This window comes from Engystomops pustulosus, chromosome 1, assembly GCF_040894005.1.
Source record: "Engystomops pustulosus chromosome 1, aEngPut4.maternal, whole genome shotgun sequence".
NCBI lineage: Eukaryota > Metazoa > Chordata > Amphibia > Anura > Leptodactylidae > Engystomops > Engystomops pustulosus.
In genome coordinates, this window is record NC_092411.1 from 35991212 (window position 1) to 36006808 (window position 15597).

The 15597-nt window shown below is 38.4% G+C and overlaps 1 protein-coding gene across 2 annotated transcripts in view; it reads left to right on the forward strand.

The window, feature by feature from the left end:
- AP3B1 (adaptor related protein complex 3 subunit beta 1) overlaps positions 1 to 11464 on the forward strand; it is a 157361-nt gene extending 145897 nt beyond the window's left edge. For both annotated transcript variants that reach the window (XM_072137879.1, XM_072137869.1), the window contains exons 26-27: positions 443 to 581; positions 10791 to 11464. In XM_072137879.1, the coding sequence (XP_071993980.1) occupies positions 443 to 581; positions 10791 to 10944 (293 nt within the window). In that variant the 3' untranslated portion in view covers positions 10945 to 11464. The remainder of the gene's footprint in view (positions 1 to 442; positions 582 to 10790) is intronic.
- Positions 11465 to 15597: the final 4133 nt, after the last annotated feature.

Below are 15597 nucleotides of genomic sequence, written 5' to 3' on the forward strand. Positions count from 1 at the left end.
ATAAAAGGAGGTCAAGATTATCATAAAATATTAAGATGAAATAAGTTAATTAAAAAACAGCCTTGTGTGATGGTGTTTTTGGTAGTCCTCTACTTGTGGTGGTCGCACATGCTCAGTAGCTGTTTGCTACAACTTGTATCCTCTTGCTCGAAAACAGTAATTCATAGGCTAGAAACCCCCAACTGTGGTCACACTATGACTTCCGGGACATGCGCTGGCTGGATTTGACAAACCGAACATAAAGCCCATATGAAATAATTGATCGTCCACAGTGTGTGTCTCTGTCCTTACTATCCTAGGGAACCAAAACTACTATGTCACTGCTATATCTGGACCTTTTGCTTTATCTCCCCCACAGGCCCCCTGTGGACTTGTTGAATCTCTAGGGTATCCATCATTATACAGAAAAAGTTATAATTTTATTTTTGTTCTAATCTTGCAGCAAAACTGACGGGCATGAATGAGAGTTCGGCGACCATTGTAGTATCTCCGCACAGCAGTGCACCGCAGGTCGTGGTACAGAAGTTTTTAACTGCCGCCAACTTTGGGGTCGTAGCCTCAGGCCAGAACAGTATACACAGGTGAGTGGTTATGCCCCAGTGCTACAAAAATAACCATGTGGTACAGTGGTTATAACTATGCACGGGGAATTGCAATTCTTCATCACAGCATCATTGCTTTAGAGGTCACCAAAACTTTAGTTACTGTGTCAATTTTCACAATTGTAAGCGTCTACCTTGTCGCTATTGATTCTGTTTTATGAGTATTGTCCCGCTTATAGCACAACATCAACCCCCATTGCCATTGTGCTGCTGAGATTTTATTGCATGAGATTTTAGGGCATGACTGCATTCACTACTTAAATTTTGACATCCCAAAGTATAAAAAGAAATTATTTTTGTATTACAGGTTATTAAATATATTCCAGTCTTTCTATTGTCCACCCCCCCCCCATCCCTCTACATGGAATGCCTTGGACGGTCACAATGCGGTTTGTGCGTGCTCACCGGAATGTGACCGGGTGCCACTGACCCCTATGGGAGGGCCGTGATCTAGCCACATTTTTATTATTGGAGAAGAAAAGAAAATTTCGTATCACTAAATAAAGTTTGCTTAAAGAGAACCTGTCACCAGATTTTATGCCATTAAACTAGTAACCCCCTTAGGTAGGGGATGAAATGTCCTTTCTACAAATTGTTCTTTTATGTGACATCTCACCTGTTTACCTTTAACAAAAAAAAAATTTAAATCGGCAGGGAAGAGTCATATTTTACTTGAGATGAGTAAAGTCTAGAGGCTGCCAGGGGAGTATCGCTTCAAAAGCCCAAATCATCAGTTCTATAGGACCTGGAAACATGGTTTTGGTGTCATATTAAAGAAAAAAAAGTCTTCTCTTTCAGATTGCTAGAATATCACCAGGCTTGTAGTACTGTGATCTATGTATCCGGAGATGCAGGCAGTTGGGAATGGGAGATCCAATTCCTGCCGTTTTTTTTTTTTTTTTTTTTAAGGCTGCATTCACACTGCCATATATACGACTTGTATACGGCCTATATAGGTCTCCCACAGACGGCAATGGGCGCACGACGTGTCCTATCTTTTCTCGGCATATGGCGCCATGTGCCATGTTCCTCTATGGAGAGGGCAGGGGTGAGCAGCTCTCCTCTCCCTGGTGCCGCCGTGCTACGGTACGCTGGGCAGCGGCAGTGTGAATGCGCCCTAGCTGTATTTATCTCTCGTTCTATGGCTCACGGAACCACAAGCCGATACTTATCCAAAACTACAGATGTAGACTGCAGTGATGCTGGAAAATGAAAGCTTCAAGTCACATACTGCCCTGAAATTGTGTTATTCATCGTGTTCATACATTCGAATACAGGTTTCTGCAAAGTTTGTTGGAAGGTGATGAAAATCTTAATTAAAACCTCTGCTTGCTGGAGGCGGGAACCATTCCTAGATCACATGGTAAACCATATTATACTATGTGTATTACCTGTCCAGGCTTTGCAGCTTAAAAAAAAGCACATTAGCAATTCCTCCATCTTCAGTGCTAATATTCACATCACTAATTCCTCAACAGGGGAATAATATCAATGAAGATTCCCCATCATACGCTTACAGTGTAGAGGCAGCATGAGGGAGATGTAGTAACCATTGCCTCATGAATATCTGCTCATGAAATGCCTCATAAGTGTCGCACATTCCTTGCGGCTGGATAAAATGCAATCTCATGAAATAATAGATTCAGCCGACAAAATGGCCGACTTGTGGCATTGAATTTCGTGTTCGGTCAGTAATCTAATACTTCACCAGCAGTATACACATGTTCTTTCTTAGCACAACATTGCAAGCTAAATTAATAAAGAGTCTCTTTTATTAAAGAGGTTTGTTTTTTTGGCAATTTAAAAAATTAGGTTTTGACTAAATCCTCAATCAGGTCACATATTAAGTCTACGGCACTAGATGTAGCCTAGGTAATGTAAAATGACAGGTAGGTGCCTCTTCTTGGGCACATGTTGCCCCTCCTAACTAACTATGCCTTTTGCCTTCTCCAAGTTTTATAACTAATTCATCCAAAAAATGGAATGGTATACAAATGGATAAAGAATTCATTATACCGGTAACCCAAACGAAATCATCCCATTAATGGGAAAAGCTGTAAAATGAAATCATTCTCTGGCGCTCCGAAACTCAAGTCTTCATTACTTAGTGTCTAGGAAAATCTCACCATGTGACATAATAGGGCTTGCAAGTTGTTCTGATAAACAGGAAAAGGTATCTTGCTTTGTGATGAAAGAGAAACTGTTACCAAAGTAACCTTAAAATTACTTTACTCTTGGTAAAAATAAATTCTAGAACGGTCAATCTCAACAAATATTATAGGTGCACCGTAAGTACATATATATTATAGCCAACATTGGGCTAATGACCCAGGGGCCAAAAGCACAGATTCCATCTCACTTTACTTAGGATACCAGCGCAAATACAGGAACATGCCCACAGATTTTTATCAGATTCAGCAGATTAGGCCCAGTTCACACCAGTGTTCGAACCTGCGTTATTATCTTCTGCCATTGAAACAATAATAACGGAAAATTAACAGATCAGTAAACCCCCTTCTCACATCCGGACTTGCAGTTATGTCATGGTGATCACATGGACCCCGCTTCTGAGCTATGGCGATCATCATGACATCACCGCGGGATCCCTCCCGTATGTGGCAGCTGGGACTTAAACAAGTCCCCCCCCCCCCCCCCCAATGAGCACCGCGTCTCGGTGTTTCAGGGGCGCCAATCATTTCCATGTCAGCCCAGGGGTCTGATGAAGGACCCAATGGCTACCTTCACTATCTGCCTTCAGTATATTACAAAAGTCAGTCTATACAGATGCCTGGGCTGATGGGCACAGAGTTAGTTCATGCTGAAGGAACATTCTAAAGCCGCATTCACATGAATGTATGGGGGAAGTATATACGGCCACAAATTTTCGTTTGGATATACATCCCCCCATAGTCGTCTATGGTGCCCCGTCTCGGTACGGTGAGCACAACGCCTGCTTACCGTGCCGTGGATGAAAAAAGATAGAACATGCTATGCGATCTTTGGCCATGAGAATGGTCGTGCGGCTCTATTTCCTACGGAGAGCAGAGGAGTGAGCAGCGCCTGGCCGTAGACTGGTGGGCACACATTCTTGTGAATGCAGCCTTACTCTGTACCTGTTAGACTATGCAACTGCATAAGCTGAATTTTGTAATATAGTGCAATTCATCTTAATTGCATTATATTACCCATTGTATAGTCCCACTCTGGGACTAAATAAAACAGTGAAAAAAGAAGAAAAAGAGTGAGAGAAAGTAGTAATGAAAAGAAAATGCTAAAAAAAAAAGGGAAAATTCCCCATCCACTAAAAATCCCATATAACATAAACAAGTGAAAATCACAACTACATGTTTGGTAGTCTGAAATATCTGTACACTAAAATAAAATCATTAGTGAACCAATACGGTGAATGATGTTAAAAAAAAATAATTAAGGAACGTACCAGAACTGATGATATTTGTACATCCAATCTCACGAAAGAACTGGATTAAAGGTAAGATGTACCCTGACATGATACCAATAAAACATACAAGTCCTCCGGCAAAAAACAAGACTGTCAACAAAAGATAAAAAAGTTAAACCTCTCAGAAGATGGCAATGCAAAAACAGGCAAACAAATCAAACCTAAAAAGCTACATATGTGTGTCTCATTAATCGTGCTGAGCCTTAGGGAGCAGTCACACGTTGCGTTTAACGCATGCGTTTAAAAACGCATTGCAACAGCTGAAGAGAGACTTACCTAATTAAACAGCTTTTAACACTTGCGTTTACAAAACGTAACAGTTAACACATTGTTAACGCATGCGTTAAACTCAAGCATTAATATTTGCGTTTTGTAAACGCAAGTTTTAACAGCTGTTTCATTCGGCAAATCTCTCTTCAGCTGTTGCAATGCGTTTTTAAACACATGCGTTAAACGTGACCTGTGATCACACCCTTAGAATAAAGGTAGCATGTACTTTATGCTATGCAGTGTATAAAACAAGAAAAATAAGGATTCTATTGTGAAAATTCCAAATGGAACCTCCATGTTTTCATTCATGCGAGACGTAACAAGCTTACTAAAGGCTGTTGTGAATAGTTTGATGGGTTGAAGTTCTAAAAATGATGTGATTTGTGGGAGGTTTCTAATAAAAGGAACTTTAAAAATCGCTCTAAAAATGAATTGGCCGCAAAATGATTGAATTTCCTTGAAAATTTGGAAAATTGCTGTTCGGAGGTTTTAAATCAAATTTTCAGATTTTGAAGGAGATTTCAGATTCAATCATTTTGCAGCCAATTCAAAAGTAAAGCAAAATTACATTAAAGAAAACAGACATATGATAATAATTAATAACTCCTTTATATAGCGCGCACAGATTACGCAGCGCTGCCAAATTGGTAAATGTTCCTTTGTAACTAATCAGGGCTGTTAGACTGACTGTATGATGAGCATAAGATTTAGAAATCCTAAAATGGATCATTTTTCAAAATTTTCACAAAATTTAGAATTTAAAAATATATATATATTTACCGAAATATAACATTATCACTAAAAAAAACTGTCTTGAAGAGGTTAAACTGTCCATTGATTTAAGTAGACGTCCAATGGCTTCAGTTAGTGTCGGTCTGTAGCGCTCCCGTTAGACTTACGTTATTTGAACTGAAAATGGATGGAAGCTGAACCACAAGTTTTTTGCCATCTGAAATTACAGAAGTGTTGCGAACTAACATCAAAAGTCAGCCGAGATTAATGGCCATTTTATCGGTTGTGTGTTATTATTGGCTATTTTGGTCATTTTGTGCCCTGGTGATCAGATCAGAAATTGGACCCCAGACATTTGGCGCTACCACTAATGTTTGTATCGAGACAATTCGCTTGAGGTTTTAATTGTACTATTACCCAATGTAGACAACCGTGTTAATATTGGAGTGATATGTAATATATGGCTCATAGCTACCGGTCATCAGCCCTGCAGTAGCCATTCCCTGGGTTTCTTGTGTTGGTGGAGTTCTGTTTCCTCCCAGTAGGGGTCAGCACTGCTATAACATCCCACACCACATATCCCAGACACAAGTAGCCGTTCACCGACTGTGGTGGGACCCGATACCAACACAATGTTACATCCAGCACTTTATTTTACCAAAAAAATTAATAATAATTGCATAATGTTTGCAGTTTCTGCTTAAGAATAGGAAAATGTTTTATATTTATTAATATATTTATTTATATTGATTTATTATATGTATTTTACAATATTAGTTGATATATTTTTTTAAATCTAATTTAGATTTTTGTTTAAAAACCTATGTATTTACATTTTCACATTATAAATTTTTTTTAATTAATATTTATTTACAAATTTCTAATATTTCAAATCAAAATCCCCACTTGATTATTTGCTTCTTTAAACTACAATGACTTGCCAAGTCTTTTTCTGGGATGCTGCTGCTCGGGATGATTACTATGATGTTAGCTTGTCGTGTATGTTTTTTAGTATGTTTGATAACTTTTGGCTAATTGTTTTTATACTGCCGGGGCAGGGCAATGCTTCGCCTCATCGTCTTCGCTGCTAATAGGATTGTGTCTGCTTCAGCAATCAGTAATTGGAGTTTCATGTACACAGACAAAGTTTTAGCAGTGTAGTTCATTGTCACCGATTTTCTGGAGCCTAAACAAAGAGGAGGAAAAGTAGAAAATACAACACAAAAACAGAGATATAATATATATATATAACATTTATTATTATTCATCACTCTTAGAATTACAGGACGTACAATAAAATGTTTGTTTAGATCACAATTTATAAAAACTGTTTACTTTAGATATACACGTAATGCTATAATAAATATATGGATAGAGCGAAAAATGGCGTAGATGCATATGTGATATGTAGATACATTAGACTTTTTAGATGTAGTGCATGTTGTAGGTAGATGGAGTAGGTTTGGTTAATGGATAGATGGATAAATGCAGTATATATAGTAAATGTATAGATGGATGTAGTAGATTTAATACATATATAGTATATATAGTACATAGATAGGTGTAGCTATTGTAGATGGATAAATCGATCCATGGATAAATTCAGTAGATATAGTAAATAGTTAGATGAAGTAGGTTTAGTACATATATAGATATATACAGTAGATATAGTAGATGGATAGGTGTAGTTTATAGATATAGTGGATAGATGTAGTAGATGGATAGATGTAGTTTATATATAGATAAAGTGGATAGATAGATGTAGTAGATAGATACTGTAGATGGATTCTGTAGATATAGTACATAGCTGGATACTGTAGATATAGCACATATATACAGTAGCTCTAGTGAATAGATAGATGCAGTGGATATAGTAGATGGATAAACATATGATACCATGGACTATAATAACCAACCAAACCCTATGTCCCCATTCATCCTATTCCATTAGACCCTATACCCCAGCTTATTTCTCCCAATCCAATATTTTATAAATGCTTTGACAATGCTAACTTATATTTGGTCCTGCTAATAAAGCTTCATTGAATTGATATAATAAATAGATGGATATATAAATATAGTAGATATAGTAGATGGATGGATAGATATAGTAGATGGATGGATAGATATAGTAGATACAGTACAGAGATAGATATAGCACATAGATGCAGTAGGTCAAGTGAATAGATGCAGTGGATATAGTCGATAGATAAATAGAGTAGATATAGCACATACATGCAGTAGATCTAGGGGATATATAGATGCAGTGGATATAGTAAATGGATAGATAGAAAGATAAATGCAGTAGATCTAGTACATGGATAGATACAGAATAGTAAGATAGATTCAGACAAATAAAATAGATCGATGGATGCAGAATGTAGTGGATGGATGGATACAGTGTATAGACCGGATCTGACATGTATAAAAATATAACACTTAGAATAACTAATCTCAACCTTGACCATTATAATATATATGTAAGAAATTAAAAATGTCAGTTCCAAGTTTCCTATCAAAATGTAGAACAGCAGGAATGAAGAAACTTGGGAATCACTTGCTGTTTGGAGATAATAACATTCCATTGATATTGTAGGTTTGTGATCTTCAACCAGACAAGTAATTGTGATTAATGCTGTCACAACAGAGAGACAATGTATTCTCTCTCTCCAGAGAGACGGCGCGCACACAGATGATATAAACCCCCTAACAACACATGTCTAATTTATGCTTGGGAGTCCATCCAAAACCGCACAAAATTCTCTGCATAACAATAGAAAGAAGTTTCCTCTTTTCTGTCTTGTCAGCATCATCCGGGGAGTCAGAGGGATGCAGCTTCTACACATTGTACCTTCTGTCTATAGTTCTAAAACATAGCGATTATATTTTCATGCGAATAGGGGTGGAAAGTGTTTGCTGCATACAGTTACATCCATGAATCGCAGTATAGTAGTGTACAGATCATAATCAAAGGAAATATTGTAATAAATACAAAAATATATTACCTTTTGCTATCAGTGGACATAAGACAAATGCATAGATTTTGGGGGATGCGCAGATGGATAGATGGATATAAGAGAGGCATACATATTAGATTGCTGGATAGGTAGATCAATCGATTTACAATTTTTATATTTGAGAGCAAGAGATTAATTAGAGCCCAGTAAATGAATATATAGATATGAGATAAACAAACATTAGATTTAAGAGAGAGAAAAATAGATAATGTAAGACAGGAAAGTTGACAGATATTTAATGGATATGAGAGATCTGTAGAGATGGATTGACATGAAATTAAAGGCAAAATAGATATTAGACAGATGGAAAGATAGATAGATGGATGGAAGGATAGATAGATGGAAAGATGGATAGATGGATGGAAAGATAGATAGATGGATGGAAAGATAGATAGATGGATGGAAAGATAGATAGATGGATGGAAAGATAGATAGATGGATGGAAAGATAGATGGATGGAAAGATAGATGGATGGAAAGATAGATGGATGGAAAGATAGATGGATGGAAAGATAGATGGATGGAAAGATAGATGGATGGAAAGATAGATGGATGGAAAGATAGATGGATGGAAAGATAGATGGATGGAAAGATAGATGGATGGAAAGATACCGTAGATGGATGGAAAGATAGATGGATGGAAAGATAGATGGATGGAAAGATAGATGGATGGAAAGATGGATGGATAGATAGATGGATGGAAAGATAGATGGATGGATAGATAGATGGATGGAAAGATAGATGGATGGAAAGATAGATGGATGGAAAGATAGATGGATGGAAAGATAGATGGATGGAAAGATAGATGGATGGAAAGATAGATGGATGGAAAGATAGATGGATGGAAAGATAGATGGATGGAAAGATAGATGGATGGAAAGATAGATGGATGGATAGATAGATGGATGGAAAGATAGATGGATGGAAAGATAGATGGATGGAAAGATAGATGGATGGAAAGATAGATGGATGGAAAGATAGATGGATGGATAGATAGATGGATGGATAGATAGATGGATGGAAAGATAGATGGATGGATGGAAAGATAGATGGATGGATGGAAAGATAGATGGATGGAAAGATAGATGGATGGAAAGATAGATGGATGGAAAGATAGATGGATGGAAAGATAGATGGATGGAAAGATAGATGGATGGATAGATAGATGGATGGATAGATAGATGGATGGATAGATAGATGGATGGATAGATGGATGGATGGATAGATAGATGGATGGATAGATAGATGGATGGATAGATAGATGGATGGATAGATAGATGGATGGAAAGATAGATGGATGGATAGATAGATGGATGGATAGATAGATAGATAGATGGAAAGATAGATGGATGGATAGATAGATAGATAGATGGAAAGATAGATAGATGGAAAGATAGATAGATGGATGGAAAGATAGATAAATGGATGGAAAGATAGATAAATGGATGGAAAGATAGATGGAAAGATAGATAGATAGATAGATAGATAGATGGAAAGATAGATAGATAGATGGAAAGATAGATAGATAGATAGATGGAAAGATAGATAGATAGATAGATGGAAAGATAGATGGATGGGTGGAAAGATAGATGGATGGAAAGATGGATAGATCATACAAGTAGTAAGTTTGTTATGGGAAGTAATCTGCTTAGTTATGATACTATTGTTGCCCATAGACTGCACTAACAATCCAATAAAAACCTGGTTCCCGTCACATATGAGAAGGGGATAAATATTGATGTGGATACAATACGTCCTAATGACAGATAAACTGGTTAACAAGAAGGAGCCTCCATGTTCTGCTCCTTGGACCAGTATAATGGGCTAAGAGGAGATAAAACAAGAGGAGAAATGACTTTCTATTGAAGGAGAATCTGTTTCCTGCGTAAGTGGCTAATATTTTAATTAAGTCCGGTGTGAAGTTTTTCTTCCTCGTCTTTCTGAGTATCTTTGATAAACTCTCTCCTTTATGTTGATGGTAATTAAAGGGATCCCGGCAGACCGCCGTGTGCGCGGTGAGGGGGCCCCCGCTAATTGTCAGGCAGGAGACACTGACCAGTTGGTTTGGCCATTGTGTAGGCAGAGTCGTGCTGTCAGTGGAGCAGTTTTATTATTTTTGTATTGTCGGCTGTTGTCAGGGCTAAGCGCACGCTATTGTGGCTGGAGATGTTTCACAAATTGAGGCAGATGGCTCCGATTGAGACACGTGTCATTCAGAAAGGGAAGAGGGGAAAGGCATGGAGAGTGGGGGTCAGAGCGGGTCACAGACCTGCTCCTGTACTTGTTAGTGTCTTCTAAAGACCATGTGCAGCAACACCATTGTCCTGCAGCTATCGGTGCATGAGATCTAGCATCCAGGCTGCGGCTCGCCGTCCTGGTGGAATGAATTAGCGGGATTGACAAAAGTCCTTTGTATCTAAGGTGGCTTTCCAGTCAATTGACGGACACAAAAGGACAGTTTTGCTTCTAATTACGTGTAATTAGGGGATTTACGTGTTTTGGAATTTTTTTTTGTCTGACTGTTGCAAATGCGACTAAAACAAGTTTCCTATTTTTGTATCTTACATTTTTATTTCATCACTATACTAAATAGTCTTCTCTTAGGTCTTCTAACTTGGTCCAGCTACTCAACCCTACGCTCTTGTATGTAGGTGTATAATATACGGCCATGATCTGTGTATTCACCACCTTCTGTTTCTTCTATTTGCAGATTTGCAGCTAAGACTGTGCACAGTGGGTCATTGCTGCTGGTCACGGTGGAGCTGAAGGAAGCCTCCACAGCTCAGCTCATCATAAACACCGAGAAGACAGTGATTGGCTCCGTTCTGCTGCGGGAGCTGAAGCCTGTCCTGTCCCAGGGGTAGCCGGCTTACATCTGGACTTCAGAATCTGGCACAAAACAAAAGTGCCTGGCATCATCTACTGCTGCCTTTCATTTATAATAATAGCCCTTCCATCTGGCAGTGGTGGGAAGAATACACCCTGGACAATCTTGTCTCCTGCTTCAGAATGCTCATATCTATCATGTACGCGAGTCCTGGTGATAGCCGAGCTCACTAACCAAAGATCAGACATCTCCCTGTCATATATCTCTGCCGCTTGTTACATTTTTAGTAGCGGTTTTTGGGAACCCCCCTCCCGAATTCCAGTCTATTAAACATCTTCCGACATTGATGCCACTTACGATATGTCCATGGAACTGAGGGGGTACGATGGATCCTTTGTCATTCTTACATATTTGGAAAAAAAATTACAAAATGAAGATGTTCGCCAATAGATTTTTATAGTTATGATCATTCCTACTTGCATTTCACATTTTTTTAAATACCGAATGTGACGTCCGGTAAATGAGTTCACGTATGAATAAAAATGCTGTAAATCCTTCCCCGATCTAAGTGTCTTTCTGTCTAAGTCTACGTGCCCACAGCAAACTTTCCCCTCTTTGCGCTCCGTTTCGGCCTGGTGGAGATGGGGGAGTGGGCTCTCCTCACCCCTCCCATCTCCAAAGTAGGAGAATAACATGCTGTATACTTTGCGTAACTTTACGCATGGCAATTATTTTTTGGGGGGGAATGGCGCCTCATCATGTGTCTATGAGGCTTGGTGAGGCATTAATAAGACCTCTGCACGAACCTAATGTCTACAAACAGAATACAAATTAACTGTTCTCTCGTAGAAATAGCGCCACTGTTTTCTGAGGACAATGTGAGATATTGCAGCTAATTTCTATTCGGGTAAATGGAAAGTGGGCAGCACCACCACCATTGCACCAATAGTGATCCACGTATATACAACAAGCGTGCGCTCTTGAGTTATAAAATACAATATGCAGCTCGAAAATTAAAGGGGGTTGGCCACTTTACCTCATGTGTTTTGTAATGTGAGGGGGCAGGGTTTTAAGTAATTTACAAATATACATCTGTTATAAGCTCTGCTTTCTTGATATGTAAAGTGATATCAGTTAGACATTCCTGTCCATAAAATGGCCGCAGATAAAGGGTCATGTGATCTATAACTGACAATGGACAGATAGAGATCACATGACCCTCCATCTGCACACCACACTTGCGCGCACACACTACAAAACACATGAGGTAAAGTGGCCAACCCCTTTTAAGATGGTGGATATGTCAGATCCAAGCTACCTTGCAAACCCGGATAACTAATATACAAACATGGCGTCTTAGAAAGTCCCACCGCCCTTCTCCATGGATGCCCATAGACAACCATTCCACCATTCTGGGCCTGCAAACAAATAACAAATAATAGTGGAAAACTTCCACTAATGAAGCCAAAGTATGGAGCATATATACCAAAAACTACAAAGTTCTGAACAAACTACGTGTAAAGTAAAATAAAAGGCTTTGTGCCCTTCGAGAGGAAGAAGTCACTGACCGGATAACTCATCTTGTGGCCTGGAGCACCAATTACAACAGCCAATGTTTAATGCTTTTCACAAGTCGACTACTTGCCTGAGACTGCACCCGCTCCTCCTGAAAGCAGTCCTGGGGTTATTCAGGTTCTGGGATAAAGATCTACCAGCCTCTACACAGCAACTCAAATAATAAACCATAGATTTTTGATGGAATTCAGGTCTTGGGAAAGTGCAGTTTTGGACCCCCAGTCTCCATCAGTTTCATGTCCCTAATGCTGCAACTGCAATGAGCTGGCAGCGTGGTCATCCATGAAGATGAAGTTAAAGGGGCTTTCCCATGAAAGAAAATGCTCAAATTTCAATCCCCTAGTGATATTAACACAATAAAGATCATTTTTAACAATTTACTTCACAAGGTTACTCAGTTTTATTGCTGATTTATCTCCTATCACTCAGTGATGGTCAGTGTAATATTCCAGGATGTGGGCAGGGACTCTCTAAGCAGACACATTATGATCCATCTAGTTCTGTGAGCTGACAGTGTGGTAAGATTATCAGGGTCCCGGTTTATATACACTTTCATTCAGCTTCTGAACATTGTACTAGTATCTGACACATAGAAAGACAGATGAGATAGATGAGAGATGGATGAGAGATGGATGAGAGATGGATGAGAGATGGATCAGAGATGGATCAGAGATGGATCAGAGATGGATCAGAGATGGATCAGAGATGGATCAGAGATGGATCAGAGATGGATCAGAGATAGATCAGAAAGTTTGTTCTACTTGTATTTCATTTCATCAAATTTTTGATGAATTTTTTCATCAAATTTTTTGTTGACGAAATATATATAACAAACCCCTTATTAAAATAAATGGATAGGTTGTCTAGGCCTTCTCCGGGTCGCAAAGAACTTTTTAGAAATATTTACTGGACAAATCATCTTAAAATCCTGTCTTTTAACCCAATGATTTGGCTTGAAACTTTTGAATTGGATAAAATAAGAAGTTATTGAATCTTACCCCTTGACTTCACATTGAGGATCCACAAGACTTCATCAGGTGGAGGGGACACTTCTAGTACTGCCTGGCAGTGTCTTTATGAGCTGTAAGTAGCTTCTTGAAGGCTTTGTAGTCCGCACAGCGCTGTTCAGACACTCAGCTTGAATGTTACTGAGCAAAAAACTATTTGATATCCAATAAATTTTCTTTAGTCTTTGGGATTGATGTAAACTCTTCCATTTTTCTTCAATTTTTTTTATATTTATGAAATGTTTGAGTTGTTTGAGATTAAGAGCGACATCTCAACCGGAGGTGACTACCACTTCTGCTATTCAGATGATGGAAGTACATACCGTGCAGGGGGAATGAAAGCTGCATCAAGGGGACCAACAAGTAAAAAGTAAATTATTTTTTGGAAATGTTTTTCTCCCTCATACATTTTTATTTGTTTTTCTACACTTTTTTTTTAACTCCCTGATAAAATTGCACAGCAAAAACCAACAAAATTCATTCTAGAATCTCAATCTTCAAAGTCTGTGGAAAACATGTTCACCAAAAGTAAGGAAAATAAAACCTCTTAAAACAAAAACTACTTGGAGTAAACTTTTATAGTAAAATCCTCTTACTTTTGCAGCAAAAACTATATTTAATTACAAAGTATTTCCTCAAATTTCTAAGACCATCACAAGGGCTATATAAATAAAGATTATTATTATTGGGTTGGGGGGGGGGTGATATCACTTTCTATGGTGCCTTTTGGGTTAATAACACCTGCACCAACTTTAGACAGTGTTCAAAAGAACTACCGTAAGCAGCATTTGGTCATCAAGGCCCAAAATAACCTGGACCGAAATCAGTAAAATTCATACATTTTATGGTTATTGAAAAGATTTTCTGTCTGAGCCTTATCAATAAACAAAATATTTACCCATCTTTTATTCGTATGAAAACTGCTTAGGTTGTATACACTAATATCATAACCTATAATGAATTTCTTTGTGGCATGGGTGAGGAATTTCCAAATATAATATATCCAAAAAAGTCCCATAGTCTTCTATCTGTGCCATCAGGTGCACCAGAAGGTCATCAGTAGTCATGAGCTAAAACATCTGCCTTGGCTTCGCCGAGTTCTGACAAACTTTTGTGCTGGCCACTGGGTGTTCACGTTTGGATACCCGTAACCCAATCATGGTATTTCCATCGCTTTGGTGGTGGCACCCTGTTACCAGTGGGGGTGAGCTCCAAAACTTCTGACTAAAGTCCAGGTTTGGGGACTACTCAACCCTAGTAATTAGTACTATCTGGCTCTGGTATGAGACTTCTAAGAGGACACAACTGATATATAAAAATACACCCTGACCAAGATATGCCTTCAAAATGTGTTGTCCCACCAATTGGGCTCAATCATCCATAAAAGTGGCTTTCTCAGGATAGGCCATCAATATCTCTCACCAATTCGTACTTTGAAACTGCCTACTGGCTCTGGATATAAAACAGACAATAGAGCTGAGCGTATAGCTCTCATTTGGGTGTTATGTCTGATTTACTGTGGGTCTGCTAAACCAAAGTGATTCCGACCAATTAGATATTGATGACCTATCCTTAGGATACTTTATTTCTGTAGCCCAGAAAACTCCTTTGATGCCATGACCATTTCCCATTTTTGTATCTCCGCCTTTTGCTCTCCATCTTCCAAAAGCCATAACTTTTTACATTTTCTGTTTACATATCTGAGGACAAATTGTACTTTCAAGTGACAGTATTTAATATTCCATGCAACAGAAAAAAAATATATAGTTGCTCTACAATGGACGGGTTACGCACAAGATAGGTTGTGTAGGTTTGTTCTTAATTTGAATTTGTATGTAAGTCGGAACTGTGTAGAGCTTTATGCGTTTATACTTTAAAAAATTTAAATCTTTTAAAATAAAATAAGTTTTTTATCTATATTGTGACACCTATAAAGTGTGATTTTATTTTGGGGAGGGGGCAGCAAGGGCAGAGTTTCTGAGACATAAGTTTAATGACCTGAAACGGCTTCACCCGCCAACAACCACAAAAAAAAAGTTCTAGGACCTGCCGAGTTTTTTTAATTGAATGTAATCGCGGTTTCTATGCGGGAGCGTAATTAAGTGAAC